Raw genomic sequence first — 13,024 nt, 5'->3', positions numbered from 1 at the left:
GCTGTTCCCCCGCCGGGGAGGGGGTGAGTTGTAGCGCCGGTGAGGGGGGGGCATGTATATGTGTGGGGGGGGGAGAGGTGGGAGATATAGAGGGGGGGTCTCGCACGGCCGCTGACACTGGGTGGGGGGGGGGGCGCTGAAGGGGTAATAATAGTGTGTGTGTACCCCGCTGAATGTAGCTGCGCCGGGGGAGGGGGGGGTCGGGGTGAAAGCGCGGGAGACACGGGGAGAGGAGGAGGTGCGCTAATGTAGGTAACAGTGTGTGTGTGTGTGTGTGTGTGTGTGTGTGTGTGTGTCACTGTGTGTGTGTCTGTCATTGTGTGTGTGTGTGTGTCCCTGTGTGTGTGTGTCCCTGTGTGTGTGTGTCCCTGTGTGTGTGTGTCCCTGTGTGTCCTTTGGCCCGTCACTCCGCCTCAGGCCAATGAGAGGTGTGCGGGGGCGGGCCAAGGGACCAATCAGATTTCCCCTAGGGACACCGGACATCCAGCAGGCATGCATGCATGCATGCAGGCAGGCAAACATACAGTGCTTTCACTAATATAGTATAAGATATATATGCAAATATAGCTGTATGCTCATATTTGCTTTCCTGTGGAGGGTTTTTGTCACTTTTTTTACTCACCATAACTTAACTCAGTATTATGGTTTATATATATATATATATATATATATATATACATACATACATACATACATACATACATTCTCTCACACACACACACACGCAGGTAAGCGATCCTATTAATGGATTTAAACCAATATACTGTAACGGTGCCAGGTGTATAAGAAAAGGATATAGGGTAGATGGCTCAAATGTATCCTGGGTTCTGAGCAGCTTTTGTGGAATAAACCAAGTTCCAAAATAATCTTAAAACAAAAAGCAGAAGCACATGCCCCATAGTATATTATCATTTAATACAATTGGCAGGTTGAAAAAACATTATAAAGGCACACTCATAAACATAAGGGTTTAAATTGCAGTGTTGATGAACCTACAGTATAACCGCTAAGGGTTTCTGCTTAGCTGTAACCTCTAGGTTCCACTTGGAGCAAGATGATCCAACTCCGTTGTATAGTCCAATCTGCATGGCCTCTGCTCAGCTCCAATCACATTGTAATAGTGTTCCAGAGGTACAGGGGGAGAGATTCCAATGGCGCCGTGGATATCAGCTCATATTTCTTATCTAGGAAGTGTGACAAGGTGCCCTTCTTGTTTGTGCTCTGAACCTCTTTAAGACAGAAAGGAATCTGCAAAGGCAGGGTATGTCCAGCAGCATTTCATGAGGTTTATTCAATAAACACGATTCCTGTCCTTAGTTGGCCCTGTAACTGAACAAATAAAATAAAACATAAAAGCCTAACTCCCACAGGAGCTCTTACTAACATATAGGCTGGTTAGTATTCAGTGTTTTAACTGGCTTAACTCCCCAGTTCCACTACCTTGGAGCTGGGGTCACACAGCATGCAGTGTGCTGCTTACACAAAATGTTCCCATTTACAGGAGTCGTGTGTGCAGGCTTGTTCTCCCTGTGGGCAACATCTTGCTCCCAGACTGACGTTTTTGTTTCCCTTGTTTCTCCCTGTCTAGTGGAAGAGCAGGTCTTTTAAACTGCAGGGGTGAGCAAACTTTTTATGCCGAGCCCCCCTTTTCATCCATAAAATTTCTCTGGCCCCCCCTGCCTGATGTAATCAAAATCACATGAACAAAAAAAAACCTTTATTAAACGGTATACAATATAAATCAAAATATGTCTAAATACTTTCATATTTCAACAGCTTGCGCTTGCAAAATTAGGCTGCGTCCACGCTGCCACTGAGAGCGGTGACATCACCAACTCTCCAAGCATGAGCACAGGGTGTCCTGCATAATTTTGCAAGCGTGGATCGGGGCTATTTGTGTGTTTGTGTGTGGCTGTGTATGTGTATTGACTGCTGCTGAGCGCACTTCAAATTCAATTTTGTTTGTCTCCCCAAGAGCCAAGCTTGGGAGAGCGTACGTGCACAAAGGCAATACTTTTGGGGGACATTCATCCACCTCTTTGCTACCTCGCTTTCCTCTCCCCCCCCTTTTTTTTCTTCCTTCCCCTCCCTGCTCTTTGTCTTGCTATCCCCATTGTCATCCACACTCCTACCTACAGTATTATTTATTTTTTTCCGTTTTCAATAGTATGATATAGGTGCAGCCTACCCTTTCACTTGCAGAGGATCGCAGCGAAGCAGGTTGCCAGCGGAGGAGAGCAGGAACACAGCGCTATTGCAGGGCAGACACCGGGAGGGGCGTTTGACTTCACCGTGCTCGGGCGTGCTCCTCCCCGTACCTCCGAAGCCCCTGCGCATGCGCTCACACACCATCACGTGGCCGTCACCTGCACTATCCTGTTCAGCCACCCGCACACATCTTCGGCTGCCCGCCCGTGCACATCTTCTTTGCCGCCCCTCGCACACAGCTTTTTCGTCCTCCCGCGCACAGCGTCTGCTGGCCCGTGCACCCAGTTTTAGCTGCACGCCGCCTGGGCCCCCCTAATCTTGCGCCTCATTGCCCCCCCCCCAGTTTGCGTACCACTGCATTACAACACACTCTCTCTCAATCAATCCAAACACACACACACTCAATCCCCACACACACACACACTCAATCCCCACACACACTCAATCCCCATACACCACACACACTCAATCCACACACACACACACACACACACACTCAATCCCCACATACACACACAATTAATCCCCCCCACACACACTTAATCCCCCCCACACACACACACTCAATCCCCACACACACACTCAATCCCCACACACACTCAAATCACCACACACACTGAAATCACCACACACACTCAATCCCCCCCCCACACACACACTCAATCCCCCCACACACACTCAATCCCCCCCACCCACACACACACTCAAATCCCCCCCACACACAACACACTCAAACCCCCCCCACACACACACACACACACACAAATCACCACACACACTCAATCCCCACATACACACTCAATCCCCACACACACTCACCCCCCACACACACACTCACCCCCCACAAACACACACTCAATCCCCCCCCACACACACACACTCAACCCCTCCCCCCCCACACACACACACTCAATCCCACCACACACACACTCAATCACCACACACACACACTCAAATCCCCCCACACACACAAATCACCACACACACACTCAATCCCCCCCCCCCCACACACACACACACAAATCACACACATACACACTCAATCCACACACACACACAATCAGTCACACAATTTCACCTGGGGGGGCGGCATGCTCCGATCCCCCAACCCCCCATGCTGCTGAAAACTGGTGCGGGAAGCAGACAGGAAGAGGAGTGGCTGTCTGTGTGCAGAGAGAAGCCCCGCCCCCTCTGCAAGGCACAGACACATAGAAGCAGCAGCACGGAGCTTCTGGCCGCCCGTGCACAGCTCTGCCCGCCCCCAGGTTTCCCTGCAAGCAGCCCACGCCCCCCCCTACATAATCTTGCGCGCCCCCCAGTTTGCGCACCGCTTTTTTAAAGTAGGGCCTAGCTCTATCCCAAGTGCAGCCAATTAGTCAGGGCCACACAGATTAACCCTGTACCCAGGAAAAAGTGCTTTAGGCATCCGTTTGCTCACATAAAACTCCTCTATCACTCTCACAGAAGGATTAAGGGAAGAAAAAAAAATTACGAATTTTGACAGTCATTGGATATATGCACAGACTCTCCAGAAATGTTTTCATGAAGAGTATTTAATGAAATTGAAAGCTATCTCTCCTGTAGAGAATGATCATGAGACATAATTTGGTAAAGCCATGGTACTGTATAAAACTCATTACAAAACAATTAGAGCTCTGCTGGTAACTGTAAAAGCATGTTTATATAATTTCCTTCATTGGTATAATTGGAAAAAGCTACTTGCCGGAGGATTTTTCTTTTGGTCCAAGTTGTAGTTATTGAAAAATAGTGTTTAAGTATTGCTTCAGTTTCAGATTTATTTTTTCTTTCTCTTTTTTTGTTTTATATCTGTAACTTTTACCCAGATATATGTCAAGTTAATTTTGTGTGTTGACACAAATTACATCTGATAAAATCTTCTGTTATTCTAAGAAACAAATAAAGAACACATTGAGAGTGCTTCCAAAACCCCTGGAGGAAAAAGTTAATTACATTTGCCATCACAGTAATAACACACAGTCTTACCTGGGGATATTTGAACAGGTTGCTACTACACCTAGAGAGGGAGTTCTACATGTAGCACACTGGTTAATTTCTTTAAATGTGAAATTAAGCAAGTGTTAACAGAGACAGTATTAACATCGTAAAATTTATTTTACAATGTTTCCAGGTGTCTTTAAACCACAAAGGGCACTTTCTCTCCTCGCAGAGAGAGAGAGCATATTGAATAATGTTTTCAGATGGCAGTAGGAGCTATTCATGCAGTGATGTTATGTACATTTTTAGAAAATGTGTTTTCTATTGTTTTATCCTTTTGAGCAATTTTCTGTGTGCAGATAAATACATTCTTAATTCAGATGAAAAAGTGATCTGTGCTAGAACGGCAACTGCTTTACATACTGTATAAAACCAATGCATAATGAAACAGGCCGGTCAACTGCGGTTACTATATAAAAGATCAGTGCATGAAAATACTAACATTCTACTGTTTTGTCTTCTATCAAAAAGCATTGTCAATGGATTTCGTATTGGAAAAAGCTGCATTGTATTTTATTGTACAGTATAGCTAAAAGACAGTAACCCAAAGTGCAACTCATTTCAGAGAGACTTTTTTTAGCCCACCCTCATCCTATCTTTCTCAGATTTCTTCTTCCACCTGCTGCTTTAGTCTCATCTGGATATGTTTTGTTAGGAGTAATTAAAATCACTCATGCAGAGCGATGCAGCGCTGGGCCTTCTGTCGCAGATGGGTATAAAGGAGCAGTCGTTCCTAAGTTAAAATACAAGATTTTGTAACTGGTTTCCTTAATAAAGTTTATATATCTAAAGTGAAGATGTTACTATTGTAACCCTTCCTGCCTGGCTCCCTATGGAGGTTACATCAGTGTCGTTGGGTATTGAACATCAGCATAGATTTACCTTATCTCAGGGTGCTGGATGTGGTCGGCTGGATAATGGAAAAGATGGGCGCCAGGAGTTTTTATAGTACAAATTCAATGTTTACTTATGTTCTCCGGCTTGGGAACACTGCATTCACATTTACAATAAGATTGACATGGTTTTACCTTGTTTCATCCTTAGGCCTCGGCCATGGTTACTCCTGGCGTGCGGAGGCGTGCTGAGGCTGATCCCTGGCCTTAGACAGCGCGCCGTCCGGGGGCGTGTCAGCGGGCGGGCCAGTGACGTCACGGAGCTGGTTCGCCCTCATTGGGCGATCCGCTCACTTGACCGGCCCTGTGCTCCGGCAAGCGCGAAGATTTAACATTTCCCCAAGACCTACGCTTCCGCGCACTTGCGGAAGCGTAGGCAAGCCTCTGCTAAAGCCGCTCTCATTGCGGCTGTATGGACTCAGTGCCGAGCGGAAGCGCGCCTCCGCCCGCAAGCACTAAACATGGACGCGGCCTTACTGTTATCACTCTATACATAGTTCTTTCCTATGTGCCTTCGAATAATACTCCAGGGAGGTGCATATATTTGTTACTGATGGGAATATGGGTTTTGGACTAGGCCCCACTTGTTTTGCTTGCTTAGCATTATCCATGTGATCCTGCCATTTCAGGCCCCATTTCTAAGATCCTGGTCTGTGGAGGTTATTCTTACGCCTTTCCAGACATGTTACTGTTACTTTATCAGGTGTTGTACACTCTGTATATTTATTTATTTATAAAATATTTTACCAGGAAGTAATACATTGAGAGTTACCTGGGAACAGAGTTATGATGACAAATACATGTTTACAAATACAGTTACATAAATGAGCAGGTATACATTATATACAAGACATTGCGTGCACAGTTAAAGATAATATATATTATGGGCGTATGAAACAGTTACAGACCAGATTAAAATGTGTGACAGCCTTAGATTTGAAAGAACTTAAACTGGTGGTGGATGGAAGAGACTTTGGTAGGTTGTTCCAGTTTTGGGGTGCACGGTAAGAGAAGGAGGAGCGTCCGGATACTTTGTTGAGCCTTGGGACCATGAACAGTCTTTTGGAGTCTGATCTTAGGTGATAGGTGCTGCATGTGGTAGGGGTGAGGAGCTTGTTCAGATAGCTGGGTAGCTGGCTAGTATATGGAGATTTGCTTGTAGGGCTTATCCCCTGATATTCTAGAGCCCTATCTATGCAGCTCTCTGTGGCATGTCTGCATTCCCTCTCTGGTACCGGCATATATCTGTTGTCCATGTACTAGGGATCCAAACTAAAACACAATAGATAAAGGGGGGCCTAATCTCTTATTTACTGGGTGAACTTTCCCACAGCCTCTGCTCCCAGAGGCTCCTACTCTCCTCTCCTTCTGGAACCTAACCTTCCAGAACATTTCCTCTGACTGTTATACTCCCTGCCACACAGGCTCCACCCTGTGATGACACATGGAACTATCATCCACTACTTACTATTAACACCTTATATTAAATTAGTAACCAACACCAGGAAAGGGTCTATTTATCATAGTTGCCCTGCTGTAATACTGTGGCAAAAAATAGAAGTCAACTGAAAGATTTTTTTTTTTTTCAGAAATCTAGTCCTGTGTGTCTTGCTTTGGATTTGCCCCAGTTTTGTAGCGGTTTGGTTCTTCAATTTATTCCCATTTGGTTTATTTGAAAATGAACCCCTTTTTTGTTTCAGCAAAGTATTCATATTTGTAAATGCTTGTGACATGTTTTCGACACCATTTGAACCAACTGGTTTAGACGCAACTATAAAAACATTCAGACATAAGCAGGGCAATTTCTTAATTAATATTAGTATTATTATTTATAGCACGCCAAAATATTCCGTAGTGCAATACAATAGAGTTTGAGGATGAAAAAGATATAAAATAACAAACATTAACATACATTGTTACAGTAGGTAAGGAGGACCCTGCCCAAGGAGCTTGCAATGTACAAATAAGCATAAAGGGGATAAAGGGGGATAGAAAGGTTAGTATGTTTTGGATAGTTGCTTGTTAGTTGAAGAAGTGGGATTATGCAGAGGTAGAGCTATAAAAGCAGAGTAATGTGTGAAGATAAAAATGCTTCAATATATACATTTTTAAAATATATCTCTGAAATACTTTACCCAAGACCAATAACAGAGCAGCTGTAACATTAGCAAATTACAGCAAGGACCCGCTTCTTGGCGTTCCGCTTTTCGGCGATTCGCTGATACGGCGGCACTAAGAAGGGGGCCGCCATGTCTCCTCAGAGGTTGCGCAGGCGCAGAACGAGCTGTTGCCGCCAGCGCGCATGCGCAGAACGTAGGTTGCGCGCACTGAACAGAGGTCGCGCATAGGCACAAGGGGGAAAGTGCCGGGTTGCCCATGTGCACCGCTGAAAATCGCCGGTTCCACTTTCCGTCGATTTTCAATATACGGCGGGCCCTTAGAACGGAACCTGCCATATGCCCAGGGCCCTGCTGTAGAGCAAATGGCTGACACCCTTTGGCTGGCCTTCATCTGCCGCCTATGTTGCGACTCAGGTGTCATCTCCAAGAGAGACTGAGGTAAAAGTAAAGTTAGCAAACAGACACCCACGGTCTAGTGTACTCATCACTTTACTGATTCACTTTCAGTTCACAGTTGCACCCACTTATTACTATTTCTACTGATTATTTCAATTATTAGTCTGGTTTCCAGTTAATCAGTTCCTATCACCGCTCCCTTTTTTACCACTGATTGAATACAAATATTAAAGGACAGAAAAAATGGCAAAATGAACCAAACAAACAAATCAACATATGAAACAAGGAAAGGTGGACAAGGGAAAGGGACAGGGAAAGGATAAGCACAATAGGATATGAACCAATAAGCAGAAGTTGTTCGCCAATGAAAAATGAAATTATAATTAGAATAAAATGTGTGCAACGTCAGGAAACACCGACAGCTATCCCCAGGAAAACCTCCTTCCTCAGCAACTAAAATACAAAAAGAGGGACAGCTCCCATAAATGTGTATAACTTTTAAGAAAAATATAAACCAAAATGTGGATTACGGCCACTCACAAGATAAAAATTGAAATTGCGCATACTGTATAGAGGTGGTATTTAAGCCCAAGAGATGTATTAGGTCACCTAGAGAAAGTGTGTACAGAGAAAAGAGAAAAGGTCCCAGGACAGAGCCCTGGGTTACCCCCATAGAGCGATCGATAAAGGAGGAAGAGGTGTTACCAGAAGAGACACTGAGTACGATGGGAGAGGTAAGAGGAGCTCCAGGATAGAGCTTTGTTACGAATATCAAGCATATGGTGAATGTGAAGGAGGTGGTCCAGAGTGTCAAATGCTGCAGAGAGGTCGAGTAATATGAGCCGAGTGTAATGACCTCTGTCTTTGGCAGCATGGAGGTCATTAGTTATTTTAGTGAGGGCTGTTTCCAAAACCTAGTTCCAAACCTGTAAAAAAAAAAAAGTGAGGTTGGTTAAAATGGATTGCTTCTTTAACCCGTTCAGTGCCCTGATGACGTACAGTTTGTCATGTAAAAAAAAATGCCGCCCCAGAGGCTCTTATGACATACCCTTTGTCATTGCCATTTGCACATTTTCTAGGGGCTGTTTGTGATCGGCTCTCCACGATGATAGCAGATTACACTGAAGGGGTGGACCCTTCCGTTCATTTCCAGTACGGTGGCCAAAACCTGGAAGTGATCACGTCATTACTCCAAAGAGCGTTTACGTGATCCATCTGTGCCGGGTGGGTCCGTGGCCACGGAGGTGACACTGAAGGCAACCAACTTTAATTTGTTGGTGAAATGTACTGTATAACACTGGAAGTGCGAGGAGATGCAGTACTAGCAATGACATCCTCTCACGAACAGTAAATGACAAAAATAAGCCTAATGTTTGCGTTTGACTACTTCAGTCAGCTTGCAAGCTTCGTCTTACAAACTAACACTGTTTACTTACCTGTATGTTGACAATATCCACCTATAAGTAAGAATGACATTATAATACCAGTATTGCAGCAGAAATTATTCATATTTCCTTTTATGGTAAAATACATCTGGTAAAACAGCATTCTATTGTGAAGTTTGTATTGCACTTTATTGACAACTGTTTGTAATTCATTTCGAAGGTAGCAACTCAAAGAGAAGAATTGGGAGAGAAAAAAACATGGATAAAACTAATGTAGAAGAAAATTTGTCAGGGAGGAAACGTTTGCGCTCTCAAGAAATTACAGACGATATAGAGCAAGGCTCTGTGAAGAAGAAAAATAGTACGTTTATACTTCAGCCAGAGGTATAGTATTGCCATTAATTATCTCTTGTCAAAGACTAGTATTTGTTTCTATATTTGTTTTTGTTTAACTGTTATTTTTATCCTATCCAAAGCAAAGTGACATTCTGCATTTATTATATTATATGTTGTGTTCTAAAACATTTTTCACAGCAACACAAATGAAAATGAACCTAAGGTATCTTAGCGGAAGTTTACATGAAACATTTTGAAATTGAAGTGCAAATGAAATTGCATCCTCCAAAATTGTGCATTTTCCTGTAGAAGTCAAGAGATTTCTTACAAATGTTTTATGCACACACACAGTAACCAGGTTGGAGCAGCAAGAAATGTGTTTCTAAATCAGCCTTCAGCACTCCGTTATAATAGGAAGGTGAGGACTTAAAACTGCATTAGACTATAAATTCTGTCTCATTACAGGGTCAGAAAAATATAGATTTAGCTGCATCCTTCTACTTCTGTCCATCTCAATGCTCTTATCTCTTTCTATTTGCGTCCCCTAACATTAGGGGCATCCCAAGTCGCATCTGTCCTGATTCCTTCTTTTCTGCAGGACATATTGCCCATTTCTTCACTTCACAATTAAACAAAACAAACAAACACTTTGTGCATGGCACTCTGGCACTGAAATGGGGTTAATACCTACTTGTTTTTTTTTTACCTTCACCCCCCCCCCCTCCATCCCACTTTATTTTTAATACTGTACTTAGAAGTCTACAGTGCTGAACTTCAGCGGCGGGATCCACTGGTCCCAAGGTTAATACCTGTGAAGCTCGTGCCGGTACCGTCCTCTCGGGAAACAAAATAGTGGTTTCAATCTCCCATGTGTCCCGGGGATTTAAACAACCAGTAAGTACCGGTGCCAGCGTTCCCAGTATGTTTCTCCGCAACCATGGGTTGTCTGAAGCTGAAATTAATGTGGTTCAGCCCTACGGAACCACCTATGTAAAAGAAAGGGGGCCATTGGGAGGGACTGCTGCTTTAAATAATACAATCATTGAAATGTGTCCAGTCAAGAAAAAATGGTTTACGAAAGTTTAAACAAAAAATACTAGGGAAATGGTAAAAGGAATACAAAAAAAATTTAAATAGTACATGTATATTCACTTCTGTTATCACAAGTCTATGTAAGGCTGCGTCCACGCTGCCGCTGAGCGCGCTTGACGAGTTTACTTCAGTGAACCTGAATCTGCACGGCCACGCTCACGTGGCGCACGCTCGTGCATGGGCACGTACGCTCTCCCAAGCTCTGCACTTGGGGAGACAAAGATAATTGATTTTTAAGCACCCTCAGCAGCTGCCATAGAGGCCAGTAACCTGTTACTGTACAGTACAATGTATTTCAACCTTCTGTAGCAGTAAAGGATGTAAACATACAGTATAAATAGTTAGTCTTTGTCAAGGTTGCTGTAAGAGATGTGTGCAGAGGTACATATGGGTACTCCAGTACCCAGGTGCTGCTTGTCACGATGGGTTGGAGCGGGTCCCACATAGCGGGGCCTCCAACACAAATCCCCTCTCTCCTAAGGGTCCTGATCCTCCTCGTGAGGTGAGCTCCAGCCAGAGGGTCTCGCCTGAATGTTCTGGGGTACTGAGACCTGATCCCAGGTCGCAGAGCACTGCGTAGCTATCCGTCACCGGTACAGAAATATATTGCAGTAAGGGGTAGAGTCCCTATCTGGGGCCTTCCCTGCAACACTCCTCTACTATGGCTCAGGGCCTAACTGGGGCCTATGGGCAAGATCTAGGCCTAGGCCAGGAAGCACAGCTCACTGGACACTACCTTCCTCTTTGCCTCCTCTGTCCAGACTGACTCGCGCGTTCCCTGCATGCGGAGATCTCCAGTCTCGCCTTCCTGCGTGAATCCCATTGGCTGGGGCAACCCTACGTGGGCAGTCCCTCACTCTAGGGATTCTGGGATATGTAGTCCCGCGGCTACATGTGCTGAGCTAACCTAAGATGGCCACTGCACTCCTCCACTGCGCATGCGCAACTCTCAAAATGGCCGCCCCCACCTCCCAATCGTGCGGAACCACTGAACAGCTTCCCCACATCGGAGGCAGGTTAGGGGGACTCGGCTACATACTATCATATTTCCTCAAGGGCAAAATTATCTGGGACCCATCACAATCAGTCTGAGGAGACCCCAAGAGGTATGCTCAAATGTCTGTATAATTGAATCCCTATCTTCTTATGACATAGTATCAATAAACTTTTCCGTTTAAAAAAATAATACAATAATACTGTTCTTAATTCATTATTCGTCTCAGCTCCTAATTTGTCCATCATCAATTTATTCAGATAATCGATTAAAATATATCTAAAGTGGGGGTATAGAACAAAGGAATCTTTCCAGCACTCAGAGAAAGAATGATTGAAATAGAATGTCATAAACTATAATTTTCACTTATATATAAAGATTACACAAGGCAAACATCAACACATATCCATGATATTCTAGTAACTGCTATCGACTGAATAACAAATCAAAATAATATACTGCTATGTTACATAATACGTTGGCCAGGCTTGCACAACTCCAGTCCTCGAGGGCTGCAAACAGGCCAGGTTTTCAGGTTATCCCTACTTCAGTACAGCTGACTCAATTAGTGGGTCAGACATACTAAGCCACTAATTGAGCCAGCTGTGCTGAAGTAAGGATATCCTGAAAACCTGGCCTTTTTGCGGTTGTGCAGGCCTGACGTAGGCACACAGAACAAAAAATATTAATGGAGAAGGGAAACACGGTAAGGATAGACAAGGGGAAAGAAACGGGGAGGGGGATAAACAGGGGAATAAGGGGGGCAATGTTTCGGGGCACCTAGCCCCTTCTTCTGACTTATTCACTTAGATCAATCCGATCGAGGTACTTCCCTTACCCCTGTCATAAACAGGTGTTCCCTAATAACATGAACCAAACATCAATGGATACACAAATAGGTAATGCCTATGAATAGATATTCCACAGTGGGGTACTATTAACACCAGTTGTGTCTGGCACTACCTCTATGAGAACAGACTGTCCAACAAAATGCAGTATAAATATTATTTGATCAAGCAAACTCAAAATCAATCAACATTATACTGGTGCATGAGTATAACACTACTATTATGAAAACAAACTGTCTCACACAACTGCAGTATAAACTCTCTAATACTTAGATTAAGCAAATGCTGAAGCTGTCTCAATCTTTGATTGAAACTGAAAGGCGGCCATTACGTTAGGCACACAATCAGGATTTTGACAGATTTATAACAGGAGCACCAAACGATTGCTAGCTTAGGTAAGAATGTAGAATTATACATTGTCACATGATTTACATATAAAAAGAAGAAAAATAGGGGGACTGTAGTATTAATGCTTTAAGCATTGTTTACAAATGCATCTCACAAAATGCCTGCATTATACACGATCACTCTCCCCGAAGGGTTACTTCTTCAGAGGGTGCCTTGCTGCAGGGGAATATTGAGTTATTTTCATGGACGCTAATGGTAATGCTTCTTTATCAATTACATGGATTTATCTTTGAATATAAACCATGCAGTGACCATAAAATGTGCAACCGCATGAGAGTCCACATGAGTGATTTTAGAGTTGTACACAAAATGGAATAGGTATAATGTA

General features: G+C 44.0%; 1 protein-coding gene across 1 annotated transcript in view; it reads left to right on the top strand.

Moving 5' to 3' along the window:
* APLF (aprataxin and PNKP like factor) overlaps nt 1-13,024 on the top strand; it is a 205,267-nt gene that overhangs the window by 100,046 nt on the left and 92,197 nt on the right. The window contains exon 11 of the mRNA XM_075594934.1: nt 9,239-9,402. Within this exon, the coding sequence (XP_075451049.1) occupies nt 9,239-9,402 (164 nt within the window). The remainder of the gene's footprint in view (nt 1-9,238; nt 9,403-13,024) is intronic.

Source organism: Ascaphus truei, chromosome 4 (assembly GCF_040206685.1).
Source record: "Ascaphus truei isolate aAscTru1 chromosome 4, aAscTru1.hap1, whole genome shotgun sequence".
In the NCBI taxonomy this organism is placed as follows: domain Eukaryota; kingdom Metazoa; phylum Chordata; class Amphibia; order Anura; family Ascaphidae; genus Ascaphus; species Ascaphus truei.
Note: the sequence above shows the minus strand (reverse complement) of the source record. Positions and strands in the feature narration are given on the sequence as shown.